At 43.0% G+C, this 22,820-nt stretch overlaps 1 protein-coding gene across 1 annotated transcript in view; it reads left to right on the top strand.

Annotated features, from left to right (window-relative positions):
* The window catches only part of c5 (complement component 5), a 56,828-nt gene that overhangs the window by 15,302 nt on the left and 18,706 nt on the right, over positions 1-22,820 (top strand). The window contains exons 11-28 of the mRNA XM_084177071.1: positions 7,166-7,369; positions 7,692-7,895; positions 8,172-8,381; positions 8,549-8,698; positions 9,078-9,207; positions 9,403-9,468; positions 9,591-9,794; positions 16,206-16,290; positions 16,609-16,691; positions 17,280-17,428; positions 17,776-18,012; positions 18,440-18,500; positions 18,910-18,999; positions 19,388-19,600; positions 19,918-19,996; positions 20,381-20,633; positions 20,788-20,959; positions 21,089-21,294. Of these exons, the coding sequence (XP_084033197.1) occupies positions 7,166-7,369; positions 7,692-7,895; positions 8,172-8,381; positions 8,549-8,698; positions 9,078-9,207; positions 9,403-9,468; positions 9,591-9,794; positions 16,206-16,290; positions 16,609-16,691; positions 17,280-17,428; positions 17,776-18,012; positions 18,440-18,500; positions 18,910-18,999; positions 19,388-19,600; positions 19,918-19,996; positions 20,381-20,633; positions 20,788-20,959; positions 21,089-21,294 (2,796 nt within the window). The remainder of the gene's footprint in view (positions 1-7,165; positions 7,370-7,691; positions 7,896-8,171; positions 8,382-8,548; positions 8,699-9,077; positions 9,208-9,402; positions 9,469-9,590; positions 9,795-16,205; positions 16,291-16,608; positions 16,692-17,279; positions 17,429-17,775; positions 18,013-18,439; positions 18,501-18,909; positions 19,000-19,387; positions 19,601-19,917; positions 19,997-20,380; positions 20,634-20,787; positions 20,960-21,088; positions 21,295-22,820) is intronic.

The following is a 22,820-nucleotide window of genomic DNA, read 5'->3' as shown; positions in this document are numbered from 1 at the left end:
CAGATTCAGAAGGGTTCTACAGTGCCTTCAGAAAGTATTCACACCCCTTTGTGTTGTTGTGTTACAGCCTGAACTAAAAATGTATTAAATTGAGATGTTTTTGACACTGCCCTACACATACCCCATAATGTAAAAGTGGAACTATATAAAGAAAAGAAAAATGAAAAGCTGAAATGTCTTGAGTCAATAAGTATTCAACCCCTTTGTTATTGCAAGCCTAACTAAGTTTAGATGTAAACATGTGCTTAACAAGTCACATAGTAAGTTGAATGGACTCACTCTGTGTGCAATAATAGTGTTTAACCAGATATTTGAATGACTACCTCATCTCTGTACCCCACACATACAATTATCTGTAAGGTCCCTCAGTCAAACAGTGAATTTCAAACACAGATTCAACCACAAAGACCAGGGAGGTTTTCCATTGTCTCGCAAAGAAGGGCACCTATTGGTCGATGGGTACAAATTTAAAAAAGCAGATATTGAATATCCCTTTGAGCATGGTGAAGTTATTAATTACACTTTGGATGGTGTATCAATACACACAGTCACTACAAAGATACAGGCGTCCTTCCTAACTCAGTTGCCGGAGAGGAAGGAAACTGCTCAGGGATTTCACCATGGCCAATGGTGACTTTAAAACAGTTACAGAGTTTAATGGCTGTGATAGGAGAAAACTAAGGATAGATCAACAACATTGTAGTTACTCCATAATACTAACCTAATTGACAGAGTGAAAAGAAGGAAGCCTGTACAGAATACAAATATTCCAAAACATGCATCCTGTTTGCAACAAGGCACTAAAGTAATACTGCAAAAACTGTGGCAAAGCAATTCACTTTCTGTCTTGAATACAAAGTGTTATGTTTGGGGCAAATCCAATACAACACATTACTGAGCACCACTCTCCATATTTTCAAGCATAGTGAATGTTCCCGAGTGGCTGAGTTACAATTTTGACTTAAATCTGCTTGAAAATCTATGGCAAGACTTTAAAATGGTTGTCTAGCAATAATCAACAACCAAGCTTTGCACACCTGGATTGTACAATATTTCCCCATTATAATGGGAAAATATTGTACAGTCCAGGTGTGCAAAGCTCTTAGAGATTTACCCAGAAAGACTAACAGCTGTAATCGCTGCCAAAGGTGATTCTAACATGTATTGACTCAGGGGTGTGAATCTTGTGTAAATGAGATATTTCTGCATTTCATTTTCAATACATTTGCTAAAATTATGGTGTATAATGGGTGAGATTATTTTTTTTCCCAATCAATTTTGGATTCAGGCTGTATCACAATAAAATGTGGAACAAGTCAAGGAGTTGAATACTTTCTGAAGGCACTGTATCTACAGTGAGGGAAAAAAGTATTTGATCCCCTGCTGATTTTGTACGTTTGCCTACTGACAAAGACATGATCAGTCTATAATTTTAATGGTAGGTTTATTTGAACAGTGAGAGATAGAATAACAACAAAAATATCCAGAAAAACGCATGTCAAAAATGTTATGAATTGATTTGCATTTTAATGAGGGAAATAAGTATTTGACCCCTCTGCAAAACATTACTTAGTACTTGGTGGCAAAACCCTTGTTGGCAATCACAGAGGTCAGACGTTTCTTGTAGTTGGCCACCAGGTTTGCACACATCTCAGGAGGGATTTTGTCCCACTCCTCTTTGCAGATCTTCTCCAAGTCATTAAGGTTTTGAGGCTGACGTTTGGCAACTCGAACCTTCAGCTCCCTTCACAGATTTTCTATGGGATTAAGGTCTGGAGACTGGCTAGGCCACTCCAGGACCTTAATGTGCTTCTTCTTGAGCCACTCCTTTGTTGCCTTGGCCGTGTGTTTTGGATCATTGTCATGCTGGAATACCCATCCACGACCCATTTTCAATGCTCTGGCTGAGGGAAGGAGGTTCTCACCCAAGATTTGACGGTACATGGCCCCGTCCATCGTCCCTTTGATGCGGTGAAGTTGTCCTGTCCCCTTAGCAGAAAAACACCCCCAAAGCATAATGTTTCCACCTCCATGTTTGACGGTGGGGATGGTGTTCTTGGGGTCATAGGCAGCATTCCTCCTCCTCCAAACCCGGCGAGTTGAGTTGATGCTAAAGAGCTCGATTTTGGTCTCATCTGACCACAACACTTTCACCCAGTTCTCCTCTGAATCATTCAGATGTTCATTGGCAAACTTCAGACGGGCATGTACAGTGGGGAGAATAAGTATTTGATACACTGCCGATTTTGCAGGATTTCCTACTTACAAAGCATGTAGAGGTCTGTAATTTTTAGAAAAGCAGAACTTAATATTTGGTACAGAAACCTTTGTTTGCAATTACAGAGATCATATGTTTCCTGTAGGTCTTGACCAGGTTTGCACACACTGCAGCAGGGATTTTGGCCCACTCCTCCATACAGACCTTCTCCAGATCCTTCAGGTTTCGGGGCTGTCGCTGGGCAATATGGACTTTCAGCTCCCTCCAAAGATTTTCTATTGGGTTGAGGTCTGGAGACTGGCTAGGCCACTCCAGGACCTTGAGATGCTTCTTACGGAGCAACTCCTTCGTTGCCCGGGCGGTGTGTTTGGGATCATTGTCATGCTGAAAGACCCAGCCATGTTTCATCTTCAATGCCCTTGCTGATGGAAGGAGGTTTTCACTCAAAATCTCACGATACATGGCCCCATTCATTCTTTCCTTTACACGGATCAGTCGTCCTGGTCCCTTTGTAGAAAAACAGCCCCAAAGCATGATGTTTCCACCCCCATGCTTCACAGTAGGTATGGTGTTCTTTGGATGCAACTCAGCATTCTTTGTCCTCCAAACACGACGAGTTGAGTTTTTACCAAAAAGTTCTATTTTGGTTTCATCTGACCATATAACATTCTCCCAATCCTCTTCTGGATCATCCAAATGCACTCTAGCAAACTTCAGACGGGCCTGGACGTGTACTGGCTTAAGCAGGGGGACACGTCTGGCACTGCAGGATTTGAGTCCCTGGCGGCGTAGTGTGTTACTGATGGTAGGCTTTGTTACTTTGGTCCCAGCTCTCTGCAGGTCATTCACTAGGTCCCCCCGTGTGGTTCTGGGATTTTTGCTCACCGTTCTTGTGATCATTTTCACCCCACGGGGTGAGATCTTGCGTGGAGCCCCAGATCGAGGGAGATTATCAGTGGTCTTGTATGTCTTCCATTTCCTAATAATTGCTCCCACAGTTGATTTCTTCAAACCAAGCTGCTTACCTATTGCAGATTCAGTCTTCCCAGCCTGGTGCAGGTCTACAATTTTGTTTCTGGTGTCCTTTGATAACTCTTTGGTCTTGGCCATAGTGGAGTTTGGAGTGTGACTGTTTGAGGTTGTGGACAGGTGTCTTTTATACTGATAACAAGTTCAAACAGGTGCCATTAATACAGGTAACGAGTGGAGGACAGAGGAGCCTCTTAAAGAAGAAGTTACAGGTCTGTGAGAGCCAGAAATCTTGCTTGTTTGTAGGTGACCAAATACTTATTTTCCACCATAATTTGCAAATAAATTCATAAAAAATCTTACAATGTGATTTTCTGGAGAAAAAAATTCTCAATTTGTCTGTCATAGTTGACGTGTACCTATTATGAAAATTACAGGCCTCTCTCATCTTTTTAAGTGGGAGAACTTGCACAATTGGTGGCTGACTAAATACTTTTTTCCCCCACTGTAACATACTAATAAAAAGACCAAATCAACTAAATCAAGTACAAGAGGCATGCAGATAAAAGAAAATGCGATTTAAAAAATATATAATTTTCATTTCATTTATATCGCCTATATTGTAGGGTTCTTCCTGATGGCTACAATACACAAAGAAAGAACATTGAGTTACAAAAGTTTAAGAATGTACTTAAAAGTACTAACACATTTAATAATATCAAAACTTACTGTGAAGAATGGTCTTCAGAAACAAGTCCCTGAAACAGGCCTTATCACCGGCCACAGTCCAGGTAGTGGCGATGGCAAGGTAGCATCTGCCACACTGGCGACTTCAGGTCCTTGGCACCCAATACAGCCAGAAACCTAAGCTACAAAATGCAAGAGAAGTATTATAAATTACACAGTATGTTCACATATTTCCTCCCTCACCCCCTATATTTTACATACATTTATTGTGACAGTCTGTAAAGACAGATGGCAGATATTTCCAATACGTATTTACATTTAAGTTGGTAACAGTTAGCTATGTTCTTACCTTGATGTCTGCGGCCCAAACCTGGCAACGTTGACCCATTGTAGTGTCTGACTCCTGGCCCTGTTTGTAACAATAATGTCACATTTAAAATTAAGTAAATACTGTGCAAGAAAGAACAGAGAGGCTAAGTGAATGTAACGTTTACATACCTGTGGCATCACTACAGTCACTACAGACCCAGGTTCGAGCCCGGGCTGTATCACAACCAGCCGTGATCGGGAGACCCACAGGGTGGCGCACAATTGGCCCAGCGTCGTCTGGGTTAGGGGAGGGTTTGGCCGGGGTAGGCCGTCATTGTAAATAAGAATTTGTTCTTAACTGACTTGCCTAGTTAAATAAAGGTTAAATAAATAAAAAGACCTCCATGGCTATCACATCCACATGGTGCTGTGGTGAATACAGTGCATTCGGAAAGTATTCTAAAATGGATTAAATAAATGTTTTCCCTCATCAATCTACACACAATACCCCATAATAACAAAGCGAAAAAAAATTTTTTTTTTGTGCCAATGTATAAAAAAGAAAATAGATACCTTATTAAGTATTCAGACCCTTTGCTATGAGACTCGAAATTGAGCTCAGGTGCATCCTATTTCCACTGATCTTCCTTGAGATGTTTCTACAACTTGATTGGAGTCCACCTGTGGTCAATTCAATTGATTGGACATGATTTGGAAAGGCACACAGCTGTCTATATTAGGTCCCACAGTTGACAGTGCATGTCAGAGCAAAAACCAAGCCATGAGGTCGAAGGAATTGTCCGTAGAGCTCAGAGACAGGATTGTGTCGAGGCACAGATCTGAGGAAGGGTACCAAATAATGTCTGCAGCATTGACGTTCCCCAAGAACACAGTGCCTCCATCATTTTTAAATGGAAGAAGTTTGGAACCACCAAGACACTTCCTAGAGCTGGCCATCCGGCCTAACTGAGTAATCGGGGGAGAAGGGCCTTGGTCAGGGAGGTGAACAAGAACCCGATGGTCACTCTGACAGAGCTTCAGAGTTCCTCTGTGGAGATGGGAGAATCTTCCAGAAGGACAACCATCTCTGCAGCACTTCACCAATCAGGAATTTATGGTAGAGTGGCCAGACGGAAGCCACTCCTCAGTAAAAAGCACATGACAGCCCGCTTGGAATTTGCCAAAAGGCACCTAAAGGACTCTCAGACTATGAGAAACAAGATTATCTGGTCTGATGAAACCAAGATTGAACTTTTTGGCCTGAATGCCAAGCATCATGTCTGGAGGAAACTTGGCACCATCCCTACGGTGAAGCATGGTGGTGGCAGCATCATGCTGTGGGGATGTTTTTCAGAGGCAGGGACTGGGAGACTAGTCAGGATCGAGGGAAAGATGAACGGAGCAAAGTACAGAGAGATCCTTGATGAAAACCTGTTCCAGTGCGGGGCGAAGGTTCACCTTCCAACAGGACAACGACCCTAAGCACACAGCCAAGACAACGCAGGAGTGGCTTCGGGACAAGTCTCTGAATGTCCTTGAGTGGCCCAGCCAGAGCCCAGACTTGAACCCGATCTAACATCTCTGGAGAGACCTGAAAATAGCTGTGCAGCGGTGCTCCCCATCCAACCTGAAAGAGCTTGAGAGGATCTGCAGAGAAGAATGGGAGAAACTCCCCAAATACAAGTGTGCCAAGCTTCATACCCAAGAAGACTCAAGGCTGTAATCGCTGCCAAAGGTGCTTCAACCAAGTACTGAGTAAAGGGTCTGAATACTTATGTAAATGTGACATTTCCGTTTTTGTATTTTTTATACATTTGCAAAAATGGCATCGAGAAAAATTTACTCTCAAACTAAAAATGTTGCTTAGGGCCCCCAACAGGCTAGGGCTGGCTCTGACTACATGTGTGTATGACTGTTGCCCCACAAGATGAGTTCGGATTCAAAGACAGGTTTGTAACAAAGATAACTTCCTGTTGAAGGTTTTTAAACTTCTTCTGTGGGGTTTAAGAGGTGCCGCCACCTACTGTTCGTAGTGATAAACACTTTTCTTCAAGTGGGTGAGACGGTTTAGGGAGTGGCATTATTGCTAGAAAGGAACCATTGGTATTGCCTCGAAAATATAGTATATTAAAGCAATGGCAGTAATGTAGGCTATTTTGGGGCATAATCAATATATCATTAATCTACTTAAACTAAATTATTAGGTGTATCACATTTTTTGTCATGATTGATGATTTTAAATGCATTATGTCCACATCTGGTTGTAATGGTGTTTTTTGGCAAATAAATCTAATCCAATTAAAATCACAATAAATATAAGGTATTTATAGAAACAACAAAAACAGCTTGCAGTCTCTGGCTGGCTGTGGTTAGCTGGAAAGTGGCAGGCCAAATTTGAGATTAGAGAAATTCCTTGCTATTGTCTTTCAAGTTTTCTCATGGCTAGATGGCTTGCCTAGGGCTTATAGCTGTCCTCTGAGTGCAGGCTAAACGGCATAGATGCAAAAGCGGCCTGCTAAGGGCTTATAGCGGCCCAACGAGTGAGGGCTACACGCCAGAGATGCAAATCACATCTTGAACTGCAAACTCCGGTCGCCCCCACTGGTGGAAGGAATTTATAGCCTTGGGCGCCGAGTGACGTCAAAGTCCATTGCTTCAGAACGACAAACATCCGGAACGTTCAAAAATACTTTGCAAACTGTTGGTTTAAAATTCATATTGTTTATTTTTTGGGGATCAAATGTTAATAAATAGAATGAAAAATAATATTATGGTGCCTGCAGAAGGGTTTCCTTCTTCACCATCCCTTGTTTCATATACACCCTTTAAAGGTTCATGGTAGAACCCTTCGCCTTACAAAGCAGCCTTGTCTTCCAAAAAGGCTTCTTCAGATGAAAACGGTTCATGGTAGAAACCTATCCCACTGCAAATAACCCTTTTGGAACCCTTTTTTCTAAGTGTGTATGGGGGTTCTGCCACCAGGTGTCAGTCAAGGACCATTTGGGGGAGCCTGTGCCACGGGTACCAGTGAGGTTGGTGAATTCCTTCACCAAAAACAAACTTGGTGTAGACCAGAAACCTCCGTGTCCTGTACTGACAGCGGATAACAGTTATAGAACCAATTACGATGGGATTGTTCTTTTCATTTGCAACCTTCCTTCAGAAGCTGAGAGTGCAAGATTTATCGTAAGTACCAGTGTGGCTTGAGTATCATTAAATGTATGTTTAAGTAAAGGCAGCTTGGCATACATCTATTTTTATATATATATATTTCTGGAGGTATTTTGACACTGTTTAGACAGGGAGTTGGGAGAAACAGATTGAAGGGTTGGAGCCGGGATTGAATCCCAGTCTCCAGTAGGGGAGGGAGTTTAAATGTGTCTAATCCAGTCACGTTATCGTTAGACCACAGGCTCTGCACATGCCACACATCTATTGATTGCTCTCTTTTCTATTGGTGTTGTGAGGCTTGTGATAGAATGCATGTAATGCTGTAATATTGTTTTAGTTCAAGACTGCTGATGAGCGGTTACCCTCCGGTAGTCAAGCTGAATATACATTTGAAGCCAAGGCATACTTTTCCCCCAACGAACGCTACTTGTACATTGATTTGCCGTCCGATTACTCCGGCCTTCAAGTTGGACAACATGTCAACCTTCAAATCTACTTCCATGCTCGCAGCTACCTCCAAATTGAGACTTTCAGCTACCAGGTAAGTGATAGTTTTCTAGTCATACAGTGCCTATAATAAGTATTCATCCCTCTTTGGCTTTTTCACATTTTGTTTTGTTACCAAGTGGGATTTAAATTGGTTTCATTGGGATTTGTTTTCACTGATTTACACAAAATACTCAATTTGGTCAAAGTAAAAAGAAAATGATTTGCGTAAAAAAAAAAGTTATATAACAAAACAAAAAAATAACTCAAAATGTTCTGTAATTCTAAAATGTTACCTCTTCCTGACCTACCTATCTGACTTCTATGCCAGATCATCTCGAGGGGGAAGATAGTGAAGTTTGCTTCTGAGAAGCATATCAAAGATACAAGTTCCCAAGCCATTAGTTTCACAGTGACCTCAGACATGGTGCCATCGATACGCCTGCTGGTCTACTACATACTATATGGGGAGAAGACGCCTGAGCTGGTTGCCGACTCAGTGTGGATAGACGTCAAGGACAAATGTGTCAATGGACTTAAGGTACGGTAGCTCCGCCTCCACCACAACCCATTCAAAACTCTTGATTCCTGTTCGTATTGTCACATGTAACTGTGAATAAGCTGAGAATCCACAGAATATTTGTATTTTCCCAATGAGCATACCCCATCTTTATTCATCAGAACATTTTCTGTTTGTTTATCTCTTAGACAGAGCTCTCATTTCGTAAGAAGAATTACAAGCCTAAGGATGAACTGGTATTAGAAGTGAAAACTGGGCAGGATTCCCTGGTGGCCTTATCTGCTATTGACACTGCTGTCTACTCACTTAGAGCCCCACTCCAGGACCCAGTGACAAGAGTAAGACCATTCAAGACTCAGAAAACACACAGCAGGCATGCTTAACTTGTTAGATAAGAAAACATTATTGTCCATTACATAAAAATAAAAAAAATGACATATGTGTTTGGCACTCTGAGTTAAAAGATGCATACAGCATTACATACAGTGTACAGGTTAGTCCAGCAAACTCTTGTTGAGCATGGTTAGTGCTGAGGGGATGAATGGCGTTTTCTATGGTGAATGGAACCTTAGTAATGGGGGATTTATTGATAAATATGAATATCCTGCCGACTACGCCAAATGTAACACTGAAGAACTGAACTGGGCACATTTCATAGAAAGCACAAAGCCGGCCCGTACAAGGTGAGGTGACAATCATTGTCATTTTCTTCTCTAGGTGCTCCGCCATATCGAGCAAAGTGACCAAGGTTGTGGAGGAGGAGGTGGCAAAGATAACGCTGATGTCTTCCGTCTCACAGGACTCACTTTTATGACCAATGCAAATGCTCAGGCTTCCCAATCTGAAGGTAATCTACAGTATCTGTCAAAGTCTGCGTCATAAATGGCACCCTAGTCCCTTTGGTCTAAAGTAGTGCACTATAAAGGGAATAGGGTGCCATTTCAGACGCAGCTAAAGTCGAGGAGGACTGGAGAACATGGAAGTGCCATTGAGAATAAGCCTCCTTACACACACTTGTATCCATGTATGTGCCCTCCATCAGATGACACATGCACTGCTTCTGTGAGACCAAAGCGCGCCCTCTCTTATGACCAACAGAAAGAGAAAGGCAAGTAAATAGTGAGCTAACTCCCCATCACAACAAATGTTGTTTTTATTCTAAATGTTAAGCAGAAAAACCTGTACTTTGTTTAGATAAATAAGGGCCCTAACTGTGTGTCTGTCCCACAGCCAAACAATATGGCAGGAATTTTAACTGCTGCTGGCAGGGATTGCGTCAAATCCCAACCCTGGATACCTGTGCTCACCGTGCCAATAGACTTCAGGTTCAACAATCCAGTGATGCGAAGAAGTGCCGTGCGGTGTTCACTGAGTGCTGTGATTACAGCCTAAAGCTTCTCCAAACCAGTAATGATCATGTCTTGGCACGTGTTGGTGAGTGCATATTTTGGATGGCAATCACAGCCCCTATGATTAAGTTGACACAAAACGTATTCTTGTTAATGTGATATTCCCTGCATCCCAATAATCTATCCTTTCTCCCAAAGTGTGCGTTTGTTTACTTCCTTTCATGGATTGGTATAAGAAATATGATACAAATGCTTTTAAATATGTGCGAAGGTGGCACAAGTGCACACTTTATGAGAAAGTATAGATTATTGACACACACTGGTTGAATCAATGTTGTTTCAACGTAATTTGTCAACGTATTGTGACAAGGAATCAACATTGAAAATATATTGGATTTGAAAAAAGTAATCAACCAGAACTGTTTTAATCTCATTTCAACCAGCGTTGTAAACATAGAAATTAGGGTAAAACTTAAACTTTAATACATTGACTTAACGTGACTAACAGGTTGTTACATCAACCTAATTTCAACATAATCATCAGAACTATGTATACGTTGAAATTGTGTTGAAAATTTCACATAGAATTATTTATTTTTTAAATCATCCTATACTCAATATATTGGGTGGTTGAAATTATGTTGAATTTCATATTTGATTATGTGACCCACCACCTGGATTCGGTCCTATTTAGCTAAATTTGAAATGGTGTATTTTTCATTGGATAAAAGTAGAGAATCCGAGCTATAAAATGGTATATCATACACTGCAGTTTGTCACACTCTGGTTCTAGGACTTTTTGTGTTTAGTCAGGGTGTGTAGATTTCCGTGTGTTGTGTACTGTGGGTAGTGTCTAGGTGTTCGCGTTCTATGTTTGGTCAGTGACTCCCAATCGGAGGTAACGAGTGTCAGCTGTCGGCTCGTTATCTCTGATTGGGAGCCATATTTAAATGTCTGTGTTCACCTTGTGGTTGTGGGTTTTTGTTCATTGTTCAGTAGTTGTCACTGAGGACTTCACGGATCGTGTTTTGTTTTGTCGTGTGTTTCAAAATTAAAATCATCATGTTCACTCCCAACGCTGCGCTTTGGTCATACTTCATTGGCGATCGTGACAGAAAAACCCACCACAACGAGACCAAGCAGCAGTTGGATAACGAGTGGTGGAGCCAGAAGAGCGAAGGTTGGGAGAGGACTATGGAGGCCTGGTCCACCGAGAGGAGAGACCCCCAGAAAAATTTTTTGGGGGGGCTCACGACGTCGGGGCAGAAGGTGTACGGCCCGGAGGAGTGCAAGAGGTTGGCAGATATGGCCGCCAGTTTAAGGGGGCCACTGGTTACGAAGGGGATGGAAAGTGTGGAGGCACGGCGAGAGGGACTGGGGGGTGTTTCCAGTCCGGTCCGGCCCGTTCCTGATCCCCGTGTAGGGCCAGGGGTGTGTGTCCCCAGTGCGGTTCTGTCTGTCCCTGCTCAACGCACCAAGCCTACGGGGTGCGTCGCCAGCCCAGCTCGGCCTGTTCCTGCGCCCCGCACCAAGTCTGTGGTGCGTTTCGCCAGCCCAGCCCGGCCTGTCCCTGCTCAACGCACCGAGCCTACGGGGTGCGTCGTCAGCCCTGTCCAGCCAGAGCCGTCCGCCAGACAGGATCAGCCAGAGCCTTCCGCCAGACAGGATCAGCCAGAGCCTTCCGCCAGCCATGAGCAGCCAGATCCTTCCGCCAGCCATGAGCAGCCAGATCCGTCAGCCAGCCATGAGCAGCCAGATCCATCAGCCATCCATGAGCAGCCAGATCCGTCAGCCAGCCATGAGCAGCCAGATCCGTCAGCCAGCCATGAGCCGTCCAGCCAGGATCCGCCAGAGCCGTCCAGCCAGGATCCGCCAGAGCCGTCCAGCCAGGATCCGCCAGAGCCGTCCAGCCGGGATCCGCCAGAGCCGTCCAGCCGGGATCCGCCAGAGCCTTCCAGCCGGGATCCGCCAGAGCCTTCCAGCCAGGATCCGCCAGAGCCGTCCAGCCGGGATCCGCCAGAGCCGTCCAGCCGGGATCCGCCAGAGCCGTCCAGCCGGGATCCGCCAGAGCCGTCCAGCCGGGATCCGCCAGAGCCGTCCAGCCGGGATCCGCCAGAGCCGTCCAGCCAGGATTCACGCGCCAGGCCAGGGGCGCGTGTCGTCAGTCCGGTTCCGGCCGGCGGGGCTGGGCAGGACCGGGGGTACTTTGGGGGGTTGGAGAGGAAGTGGGGAGGAAGCCCGGAGCCGGAGCCGCCGCCGAGGAGGAATGCCCACCCAGCCCTCCCCTGTTTGCTTGTAGTTAGGCGCGGTCGCAGTCCGCGCCTTTGGGGGGGGGGTACTGTCACACTCTGGTTCTAGGACTTTTTGTGTTTAGTCAGGGTGTGTAGATTTCCGTGTGTTGTGTACTGTGGGTAGTGTCTAGGTGTTCGCGTTCTATGTTTGGTCAGTGACTCCCAATCGGAGGTAACGAGTGTCAGCTGTCGGCTCGTTATCTCTGATTGGGAGCCATATTTAAATGTCTGTGTTCACCTTGTGGTTGTGGGTTTTTGTTCATTGTTCAGTAGTTGTCACTGAGGACTTCACGGATCGTGTTTTGTTTTGTCGTGTGTTTCAAAATTAAAATCATCATGTTCACTCCCAACGCTGCGCTTTGGTCATACTTCATTGGCGATCGTGACACAGTTGAGGAACAATGAGAGAGTACAGTGAAGGAAAAAAGTATTTGATCCCCTGCTGATTTTGTACGTTTGCCCACTTACAAAGAAATTATCAGTCTATAATTTTAATGGTAGGTTTATTTGAACAGTGAGAGACAGAATAACAACAACAAAATCCAGAAAAACGCATGTCAAAAATGTTATAAATTGATTTGCATTTTAATGAGGGAAATAAGTATTTGACCCCCTCTCAATCAGAAAGATTTCTGGCTCCCAGGTGTCTTTTATACAGGTAACGAGCTGAGATTAGGAGCCCACTCTTAAAGGGAGTGCTCCTAATCTCAGCTTGTTACCTGTATAAAAGACACCTGTCCACAGAAGCAATCAATCAATCAGATTCCAAACTCTCCACCATGGCCAAGACCAAAGAGCTCTCCAAGGATGTCAGGGACAAGATTGGAATGGGCTACAAGACCATCGCCAAGCAGCTTGGTGAGAAGGTGACAACAGTTGGTGCGATTATTCGCAAATGGAAGAAACACAAAATAACTGTCAATCTCCCTGGGGCTCCATGCAAGATCTCACCTCGTGGAGTTGCAATGATCATGAGAACGGTGAGGAATCAGCCCAGAACTACACGGGAGGATCTTGTCAATGATCTCAAGGAGGCTGGGACCATAGTCACCAAGAAAACAATTGGTAACACACTACGCCGTGAAGGAATGAAATCCTGCAGCGCCCGCAAGGTCCCCCTGCTCAAGAAAGCACATATACAGGCCCGTCTGAAGTTTGCCAATGAACATCTGAATGATTCAGAGGAGAACTGGGTGAAAGTGTTGTGGTCAGATGAGACCAAAATCGAGCTCTTTGACATCAACTCAACTCGCCGTGTTTGGAGGAGGAGGAATGCTGCCTATGACCCCAAGAACACCATCCCCACCATCAAACATGGAGGTGGAAACATTATGCTTTGGGGGTGTTTTTCTGCTAAGGGGACAGGACAACTTCACCACATCAAAAGGACGATGGACGGCGCCATGTACCGTCAAATCTTGGGTGAGAACCTCCTTCCCTCAGCCAGGGCATTGAAAATGGGTCGTGGATGGGTATTCCAGCATGACAATGACCCAAAACACACGGCCAAGGCAACAAAGGAGTGGCTCAAGAAGAAGCACATTAAGGTCCTGGAGTGGCCTAGCCAGTCTCCAGACCTTAATCCCATAGAAAATCTGTGGAGGGAGCTGAAGGTTCGAGTTGCCAAACGTCAGCCTCGAAACCTTAATGACTTGGAGAAGATCTGCAAAGAGGAGTGGGACAAAATCCCTCCTGAGATGTGTGCAAACCTGGTGGCCAACTACAAGAAACATCTGACCTCTGTGATTGCCAACAAGGGTTTTGCCACCAAGTACTAAGTCATGTTTTGCAGAGGGGTCAAATACTTATTTCCCTCATTAAAATGCAAATCAATTTATAATATTTTTGACATGCGTTTTTTCTGGATTTTTTTGTTGTTATTCTGTCTCTCACTGTTCAAATAAACCTACCATTAAAATTATAGACTGATCATTTCTTTGTCAGTGGGCAAACGTACAAAATCAGCAGGGGATCAAATACTTTTTTCCCTCACTGTAATTCTGCTTTGAAAGTTGATAAACTTTCAACCCCACTTTTGAGAAAATGGCCCGTGAATATTTTGGTACACCTACTGGAGAGTTCATCTTTGTCTATACCCATTCAGCATCGTTCACACCCTCTTAAGCCTTAGCACCACCCATCTCTTTAAGGATTCACAGTGTGGTAAACAACCAAAGATTGCAAGACTAAAAGTGGTGAAAGTAGTAGCAAAAAGTAGTAGTAAAAATAAACGTTATCTAGTCCTTGACCTATATCCTAATCTGACTTTGGTGCAGGTCATGTTGTTCTTCACATTACCGTCTCTAGTAGACACACACTTTATCAAATAAAATCTATGTTTATTTGTCACATGCACAGGATTCAGAAGGTGTAAATGGTACAGTTAAATGGTTACTTGCATAGTAGAGTATTTTGTTTAGTAATTTAGCTAGCTAGCTAAACAATGAACCATAATCCCAACTCTAATGCCGCGTTCAAAACAACTGGGAACTCCGATAAAAAACAAACTCCGACTGGGAAAAATCGCTTTCAACGGTCATCCAACTTGGAATTCCAACTCGGGAACTCTGACCTCTTTCTAGAGCTCCTACACAGATCATACACGTAACGTTAGCTAGCGAGGCAGCCAGCTAACGTTTGCTAGCTAGCTAACAGTACGCTTTAACTTGCAATGAAAACAACTTTCTGACAATATTAGAAACTTATAATATTTGAAAATGTAGCTAGACACTTACCCGTATACATGGATGAACGTTTCTCCCTCTGTCATGGATGCCATGGTTGCCCTTAGTTTGAAGATGTAATCCGGAGACAGGTGTTTTATACAACAGCCTTCTTTCTGTGTTCTTTTTTTGGACTCTCCACATTTGGCAATCATCTCTCTGCATCCACCGGGCATTCCACTGATTTCAAAACCCAGTCAACTTCTTCCGTGACAATGACACCGTTTCTTCCCCACCATTGTCATCAGAAGACTCTACAATGTCTGGTTCAATGAAAATGTTTTTACATAAATCAGGGATTTCCTCATTGTCTGATTCATTTTCAGTCAGAAAGAGTCAGCATGGCACGATCATCCTCCAGAAAGTAGTCCATCAGAACATTTTCCCACTGAGCTTTGTCGATAGCGCTATTAACTTCAGGGAAGCAATGTTGAGAGCAGTAGCAAAACTTTTTCAGTTCTTTATGATATATTTTTTTTAAAGCTGCGTTAGACAGGATTATCCACACATACTTAGCAGCTCATGTTATAGCCAAAAGCATGCTCCAAACTCATCTCTCGGCATGTCCAGCCCATCCATTATCTCAGCCAATCATGGATAGCAGGAAGGTTCCTGTATTTTTCCCTGGCTAAACCAACTAGGCTCGTTATTTAACAATTGTATTCGTATTTACAGATGGCATACAAGTTTGTTATTAAGGCATATGAAAGTTAATATGTTTCAGAAGGCAATTCTGCCCAAAACTGTATTTTGATTATTAATTTTTTTACGTTCAAATGCCTCTCCTGTGAAGTAGTGACGTGCGACATACACCTAGTTTCTTGAAACTGGTCACACATTTGATTTGCCCTTTCAATGTTGATAGTAAAATGTTTTTTTTAAATCCATGTCATTGTTTCAACGTCAACCTTGAAATATAATGTGAAGCCACAGTCCAACGATTCCTGCCTGGACATTGACTCCTACTGGTATATGAGAGGTAATGCACTTCAGTGAGAACTATGTACTCTGCTTAACTTTGGAAACAAGCAGTGTTCGATTCAGCTGAGCTATCATGTCAACACATTTAGACATTGATCAGCTTCCACACTAATTTGCGTACACTACATAAATAACATTGAATAGTTGAAAGTAACTCCTCAAACTTTTCTTACACAAGCTGTATGTGAAAGTTAATTCGGAGTGATTCCATATCACAATACATTGACAAATTACGTTGAAACAACGTTGATTCAACCAGTGTGTGCCCAGTGGGTAGTCCCTGTTCTGGTCCTGTGCATTTTGTTGTGGTCCTATTCTGGTTCACAATGGTCCTGGAGGGCAGGGAGCTCCATTGTATCATCAGCAAACTTAATGATGGTGTTGGAGTTGCAGGTGAACAGGGAGTACAGGAGGGGACTAAGCAGGCATCCCTGAGGGGCCCCCGTGTTGAGGGTCAGCGTAGTTGTGTTTTAACTTACAATCCCTGCTTTTTCTATGCAGAGATGGCTATTCTCTTTGACCTGATGCCCACTCAGATACGCAGCTACTTCCCAGAGAGCTGGCTATGGGAAGTACAACCAGTCAGGTGAGAAAAACAAAGGTTCTTGGCATAGCATAGAATCAAAATGAATTTAATTAACTTAAAAATATAAACACACTGTAAATGCAATATATCTTCTTACCCGGAAGAGATGTAATATATGGAACATTAAGGTTGACAATTCATGCAAAGTAAGTTACTTGAGAGACAATACTGAAAGACAGATTTAACATGTGTATTCTCTATGTTCATTGAATGTACTGTTATCTAACCATGTCTAAAAGGGGAGTGTGCTAGCCCAGTGGCCCTTGTGTCTTGGTTGACCTGAGGCCAAGTAAGTGTGTTACTGTTGTAATCAACCAGGTCAGGGCAGATGACCTTGAAAAGAAATCTCCCAGACTCTCTGACCACTTGGGAGATTAAAGCTGTTGGCGTGTTCAAGGAGGGTAAGTTGGTGAACAAACACTGACGCCTAGCACCACCCACAGGAGAAATGTGGTACATTTACCACAGTCATTCAACACACCAAGCCACTATACATAGAAATCTTGTTTATTTTTTCATCCATATAACAGCAACTATCTTTGCTGGAGTCCTTAGCCACTGTTCTACACAATCAGTTGTACCCCTTTCACACATCGTGCCAACCCGAACCGTACCATGCAGGCTCTGGTATTTTGTCTACACATTGTCCTTTCCAGCACAGTACCAGAAACGATGGTAGTTGTCATAGCCGAGGGAAGTAGGGGTGCTGTGGGTGATGCAGCCCCTGATAGATCACTATATCTATATATATATATATATATATATATATATATATATATATATATATATATATATATATATATATATATATATATATAATTGTGCTCTAGGCCTTCATCACTCCTGTAGCACTCCTGTATGAGCTACATGGCCCCCCGCTGCCATTGTAGTTGTGTAGACAGGCCAGCAAAGCTTGGCTCAAAACAGTAATGTGAATCAACCCTTGGTCACCACAGTTTTGTTGTTAATGTTTTTCTCATTCTTCCCAGGGCGCTCAGGGATCTGCGTGGCGGACCCCATCAAGGTCCCAGTTACTCAGGCAGTGAGTGTAGATGTGCCCCTGCCCTATTCCATGGTGCGTGGAGAGCAGATCGAGCTGCGAGGCTCCGTCTATAACCAGGCAGAAGAAAATATTAAGGTGAGGCCAGTAAAAGAGGTTCTATTGAAATGCATTGGAAATTTAAAAAATTAAACCTGTCATTATTTATGTCATTAGGATTGAAAACGTTTATCATATAATGCATATTTTGAGGAATTTATGATGTGCTTGAAGTGGAATGAAATAAGTGCCAGTACTTATTTTGGGTGCCGGTACTCATCATATTTTTTGTTAAGCCAATATTCTATAAGAGGTGACGGTACTCAAGCAGTCAAAAATGGAGTTGCTGGTATTCAGTACTGGTGCATACCTGCCCATTTTAAGCACTGATTTACTTACATCTTACTGCTTCCATTCTTCTTTCTGTCTGTATCATCCATGGCTAGTATTGTGTAACTCTGACCGCTGGGCCAGGAGTGTGCCTGTTCCAAGGGAAACCAACGAAAGATGACGGCATAAAGACTACCAGCTGTGACAAGACCACTCTGTTGGAAAGCGGCTCAGTTGGTCTTGTCACCTTCACTCTCATGGCCTTAGAAGTGGGGAGTCACACTCTCACATTCACCTTGCGCACTGACAAGTCGACGCTCAACGACCAAATTGTCAAGACGATCCGTGTAGTGGTAAGCTCATAGACAACTAGTTCAACTGCTGCTACTTCAGCACTTAACTCTACTAGAACGAGCGTCATCCCCACCATTATACAGTTGCGAACCCTCTGGTATTATTGAGGATATGACAAAACAAAAGGGGTGATGATGAGGCAAAATGGAAATGACACAAAATGCATCATCATCACACTTTTAGATTTTTACTAAGTGCTCTATCTTGAAAACTGATGACATGCAAACATTTGTTGGACTGCATCGACAATAGAGGACCAATTTTTAAAAAATAACGTTTTTTTTTTTTTCAGTAAACTATCTCTTTAACATCTTTGCAACTACTTAATGAATATTGTGATTACATACACAATATTTTCAGTATATTATGTGCAGTATATGACAGTCTGATGTTTTAAGAGCTGTGTATTATCTGTCTTTTCACCAGCCTGAAGGCATCAGGACCGAGGACCTCAGTGCAGGAACACTGGACCCACAAGGTCTTTATGGTATGGGCTCAATGCTATTTCACATTAGTGCTGGGACACAACATCGGCAGTATGTGTATTGGTTGGACTCCCTGAGTTGTGCATCGTTTTGGTGTGTGGTGAAGAAAAATAACCCTACCACAATATATATAAAAACTTTTCCTGTCAACAAAGGCATATGTATAATCTCTAATAATCTCCATTATTATGAGCCGTCCTCCCCTCACCAGCCTCCTGTGGATCATCTCTCCTAAACAATAAATATGCCCTCTGTAATGCTGGGCTGTCTTTTCTGGGAAAAACAAAACAAATGGATGAACAAAGCATTCCATTGGATGCACATGCTCCACACATAGACATTAGAGTTGTTGATCATTGTTGATATCATTTCTCCTAACTGCTGATGTATGTTCTGTGTTGTGTGTATCAGGCCCCGCCAGCAGGAATGTAGAATTCAGTAATAACATTCCTTCACAACTGGTGCCTAAGACCTCTGTGGAACGTCTCCTTATTATTAATGGTATTCTATTCTATTTGATTCTATTCTAGTGTAATGATATGGTATGCTACAGAGGTTGCCCTGTGATATCTATTTGTTTTCTCAAACGTGGTAGAACTTCACCAGCAGAAATGATACAAATGTGTATAATTTCTGAAACTGTACAATATCAAATGATTGATCATGACTTTTAGTTCATATCAATAAGTTGTGCCGTATGATTTGTGAATTGCACCACAGTTGCTCTTTATTTGGCCTAAATGAATTGTAGAAATCGTAATCTCTTAGCCTAATCTTACCTCATTATCATAATCTTTGTTATTGTATCTAATTGTTGTCACTCCTTCATTTTCCTCCCTCTCCATCTTGCATTTAAATGAGCCTGTATCCTCCTCACCATGTCTTTTAGGTGAGATTTTGGGAGAGGTGCTGGCTATCTTGAACAACCCCGATGGCCTGCGCCAGCTTGTCAAACTACCCAGAGGCTCCGCTGAGGGCGAGATCATGAGAGTCCTCCCCATCTACTTTGTCTACCACTACCTGGAGACCGCGGGCCGTTGGGACATCATGGGCCCCGAGAAACACAACAGTCCCCTGGAACTTAAGGGGAAGATCAGAGAGGGTGTGAGATTCAATCTGATTGTGTACTCTTATTTTTACTATTATTTTTTTTTTTACACTTATTGTTTCTCTAAAATACAAATGTGAACACAACATTACATTACCTATTACATTACCTATCCTGTTCTACAGGAACATGTTGTTTTGAATCCCTTGTTGCTTCTATGTTGCTCCTTTGTTTGCCAAGTCCTCCTTGCAAAAAAGTTTCCTAACTTCAACATTTGGTTAAACAAAGGTTCAATAGAATTGTAATATTTTTGTTTCTTGATCTTTGAATTGGTGTTGCTCAATTGTGTTTTTTTGTTCTGTATCGTTAAGGCATCACAAGCATCATGTCTTTTAAGAGGCCTCGTGAATTTAGTTACAGCATGTGGAAGGACAAAGAGCCTAGTACATGGTGAGTCTGCTGCTTGGTATAGGGTTGTACAGACAGATTCTGGTCCAATACTGTGTGCTGTAGCCAACTCCTCTATCATTGTCATGCCACCCATACTGTATACATGTGCTGACTGGCAGCAAGAAGCACAACAGAAAGATGACAAAACATTATCTTTGCCTACATTTACACAGGCAGCCCAATTCTTAAATGTGTTCCACTAATTGGACTGGCTGCCTGTGTAAATGTAGGCAAAGATTATGTTTTGTCATCTTTCTGTTGTGCTTCTTGCTGCCAGTCAGCACATGTATACAGTATGGGTCAGCAGCCAGGCTAGAGGAAACTCAGGGCGCTGTGTCATGCACCTTACCTTGTTGTCTTGTTGTGTGACCGACTCTCCTGTAGGTTAACAGCTCTTGTGGTGAAGACTTTGGGACAGATGGACAAATACGTCAAAGTAGACAGTCACATGTTGTCTAACTCCATCTCCTGGCTGATCGACAAGGCTCAAAATGAGGATGGTTCCTTCCGTGAATTCACCACCTGTCCCAGAGTACAGGGTGCAGGTGTAGATGCCGTGGATCAATCAGTCTTCTTGACATCCTTCGTCATGATTGGAATCAAGACCGCCATAGAGGTGGAAAACTGTGGCTTGCTGGTGAGGCTATAGCAAGTGTGGAAGTAGGCTATCAAATATAGGCTCTAATCTATTTGTAAGTCGCTCTGGATAAGAGCGTCTGCTAAATGACGTAAATGTAAATGTAATATTTTCAGTATCATGTGGTAACCTAGACCTGTGTGATTATCCTCAGGAGTTTAGTGAGGCTCTGAAACGTGCTGCAGTCTACATCTCTGATCATGCTCCCCGGGTGAAAAGCCTGTATGCAAGAGCTGTGGCTGCTTATGCTCTCACACTGGACGACAGGAACAGCATGCAATCCGTGTTCCTGTATGATAGCCTTGAGAAGCAAGCCAGGGAAGGAGGTACGAAGTGATATGGAATCTGAGGCGAAAGTTACTGGATACAATCTAGAATTCAATGTAGAACATACTGTAGCTCCGAATTATCAGTATAATCTTGTGACGTCTGTACTCTTGTGTCTCCTTGTGAAGAAGAACCAGTGAAATATCGCTACTGGCGTGAGAAAGACGCCAGTGTGAACCCGCTAAAGCCTGACAAGGCATCGGCCCAGACCGTGGAGACCACCTCCTACGTCCTACTCACAGCCTTGATCAAAGGCAAACACAGCTACGCCCAGCCCATCATCAACTGGCTGACCCAGGACCAGCGCTACGGAGGGGGCTTTCACTCAACTCAGGTTCCATAGCAATACTAACACAGACCTGGTATCAGATAGTATTTAATTTACTTTCAAATACTTTGACCGTTGGATTGAGCCTGCCTGTACGAAGTGTAAGATGGGCAGGGTTTGAATGTTAGGGACTATTCCATTGGTTACATTGCGCTAGACCGGCTCAATCAAGCGCAGTTAAAGTATTTGAAAGAAAACTATTTGAACCCAGGTCTCACAATACATAATATGACATGTACATTATAGCCTGCTGCCAAGGGTTCCAGCCCTAAATGACAAATGAAAACATACCTGTGTTGAATCCTATGACCTAGCTACAGTGAGCTCCAAAAGTATTGGGACAGTGACAATTGTTTTGTTGTTTTGGCTCTGTACTCCAGCACTTTGGATTTGAAATGATACAATGACTATGAGGTTAAAGTGCAGACTGTCAGCTTTAAGTTGTGGGTATTTTCATCCATATCGGGTGAACCGTTTAGAAATTACAGCACTTTCTGTACATAGTCCCCCCATTTTAGGGGACCAAAAGTGTTGAGACTCATTAACTTATATGTTTATTAAAGTAGTCCAAAGTTTAGTATTTGGTCCCATATTCCTAGCACGCAATGATTACATCAAGCTTGTGAGTGTTCAAACTTGTTGGATGCATTTGCTGTTTGTTTTGTTTGTGTTTCAGATTATTATGTTCCCAATAGAAATTAATTGTAAATAATGTATTGTCATTTTGGAGCCACCTTTTTACATTTTTCATTTGAGTCATTTAGCAGACGCTCTTATCCAGAGCGACTTACAGTTAGTGAGTGCATACATTATTTTTTTATTTTTCATACTGGCCCCCCGTGGGAATCGAACCCACAACCCTGGCGTTGCAAACGCCATGCTCTACCAACTGAGCTACATCCCTGCCGGCCATTCCCTCCCCTACCCTGGATGACGCTGGGCCAATTGTGCGCCACCCCATGTGTCTCCCGGTTGCGGCCGGCTACGACAGAGCCTTATTGTAAATAAGAACAGAATATGTTTCTAAACACTTCTACATGTGTGGTCCTCTGTAGCTCAATTGGTAGAGCATGGCGCGTGTAACGCCAGGGTAGTGGGTTTGATCCCCGGGACTACCCATACCTAATAATGTATGCACACATGACTGTAAGTCGCTTTGGATAAAAGCGTCTGCTAAATGGCTTATTATTATTATTACATGAATGTGGATGCTATCTTGATTATGGATAATCCTGACTGAATCGTGAATAATGATGAGTGAAAAAGTTAGAGGCATAAATATCATATCCCGCCCAAAAATGCTAACCTCCCATTTTACTGTAATGGTGAGAGGTTAGCATGTCTTGGGGGTATGATATTTGTGCATCTGTAACTTTCTCACGTATCATTATTCACAATTCATTCAGGATTATCCATAAACATCGTAGCATCCACATTCATGTAGAAGTGTTTAGAAACATATTCTATTCTTATTTACAATAAAAGTGGCTCCAAAATGACACAATACATTATTTACCATTAATTTCTATTGG

The sequence above is a fragment of the Coregonus lavaretus genome (assembly GCF_964263955.1).
Source record: "Coregonus lavaretus genome assembly, chromosome: 14".
NCBI lineage: Eukaryota > Metazoa > Chordata > Actinopteri > Salmoniformes > Salmonidae > Coregonus > Coregonus lavaretus.
This window is presented reverse-complemented; position numbering and strand designations above follow the sequence as displayed.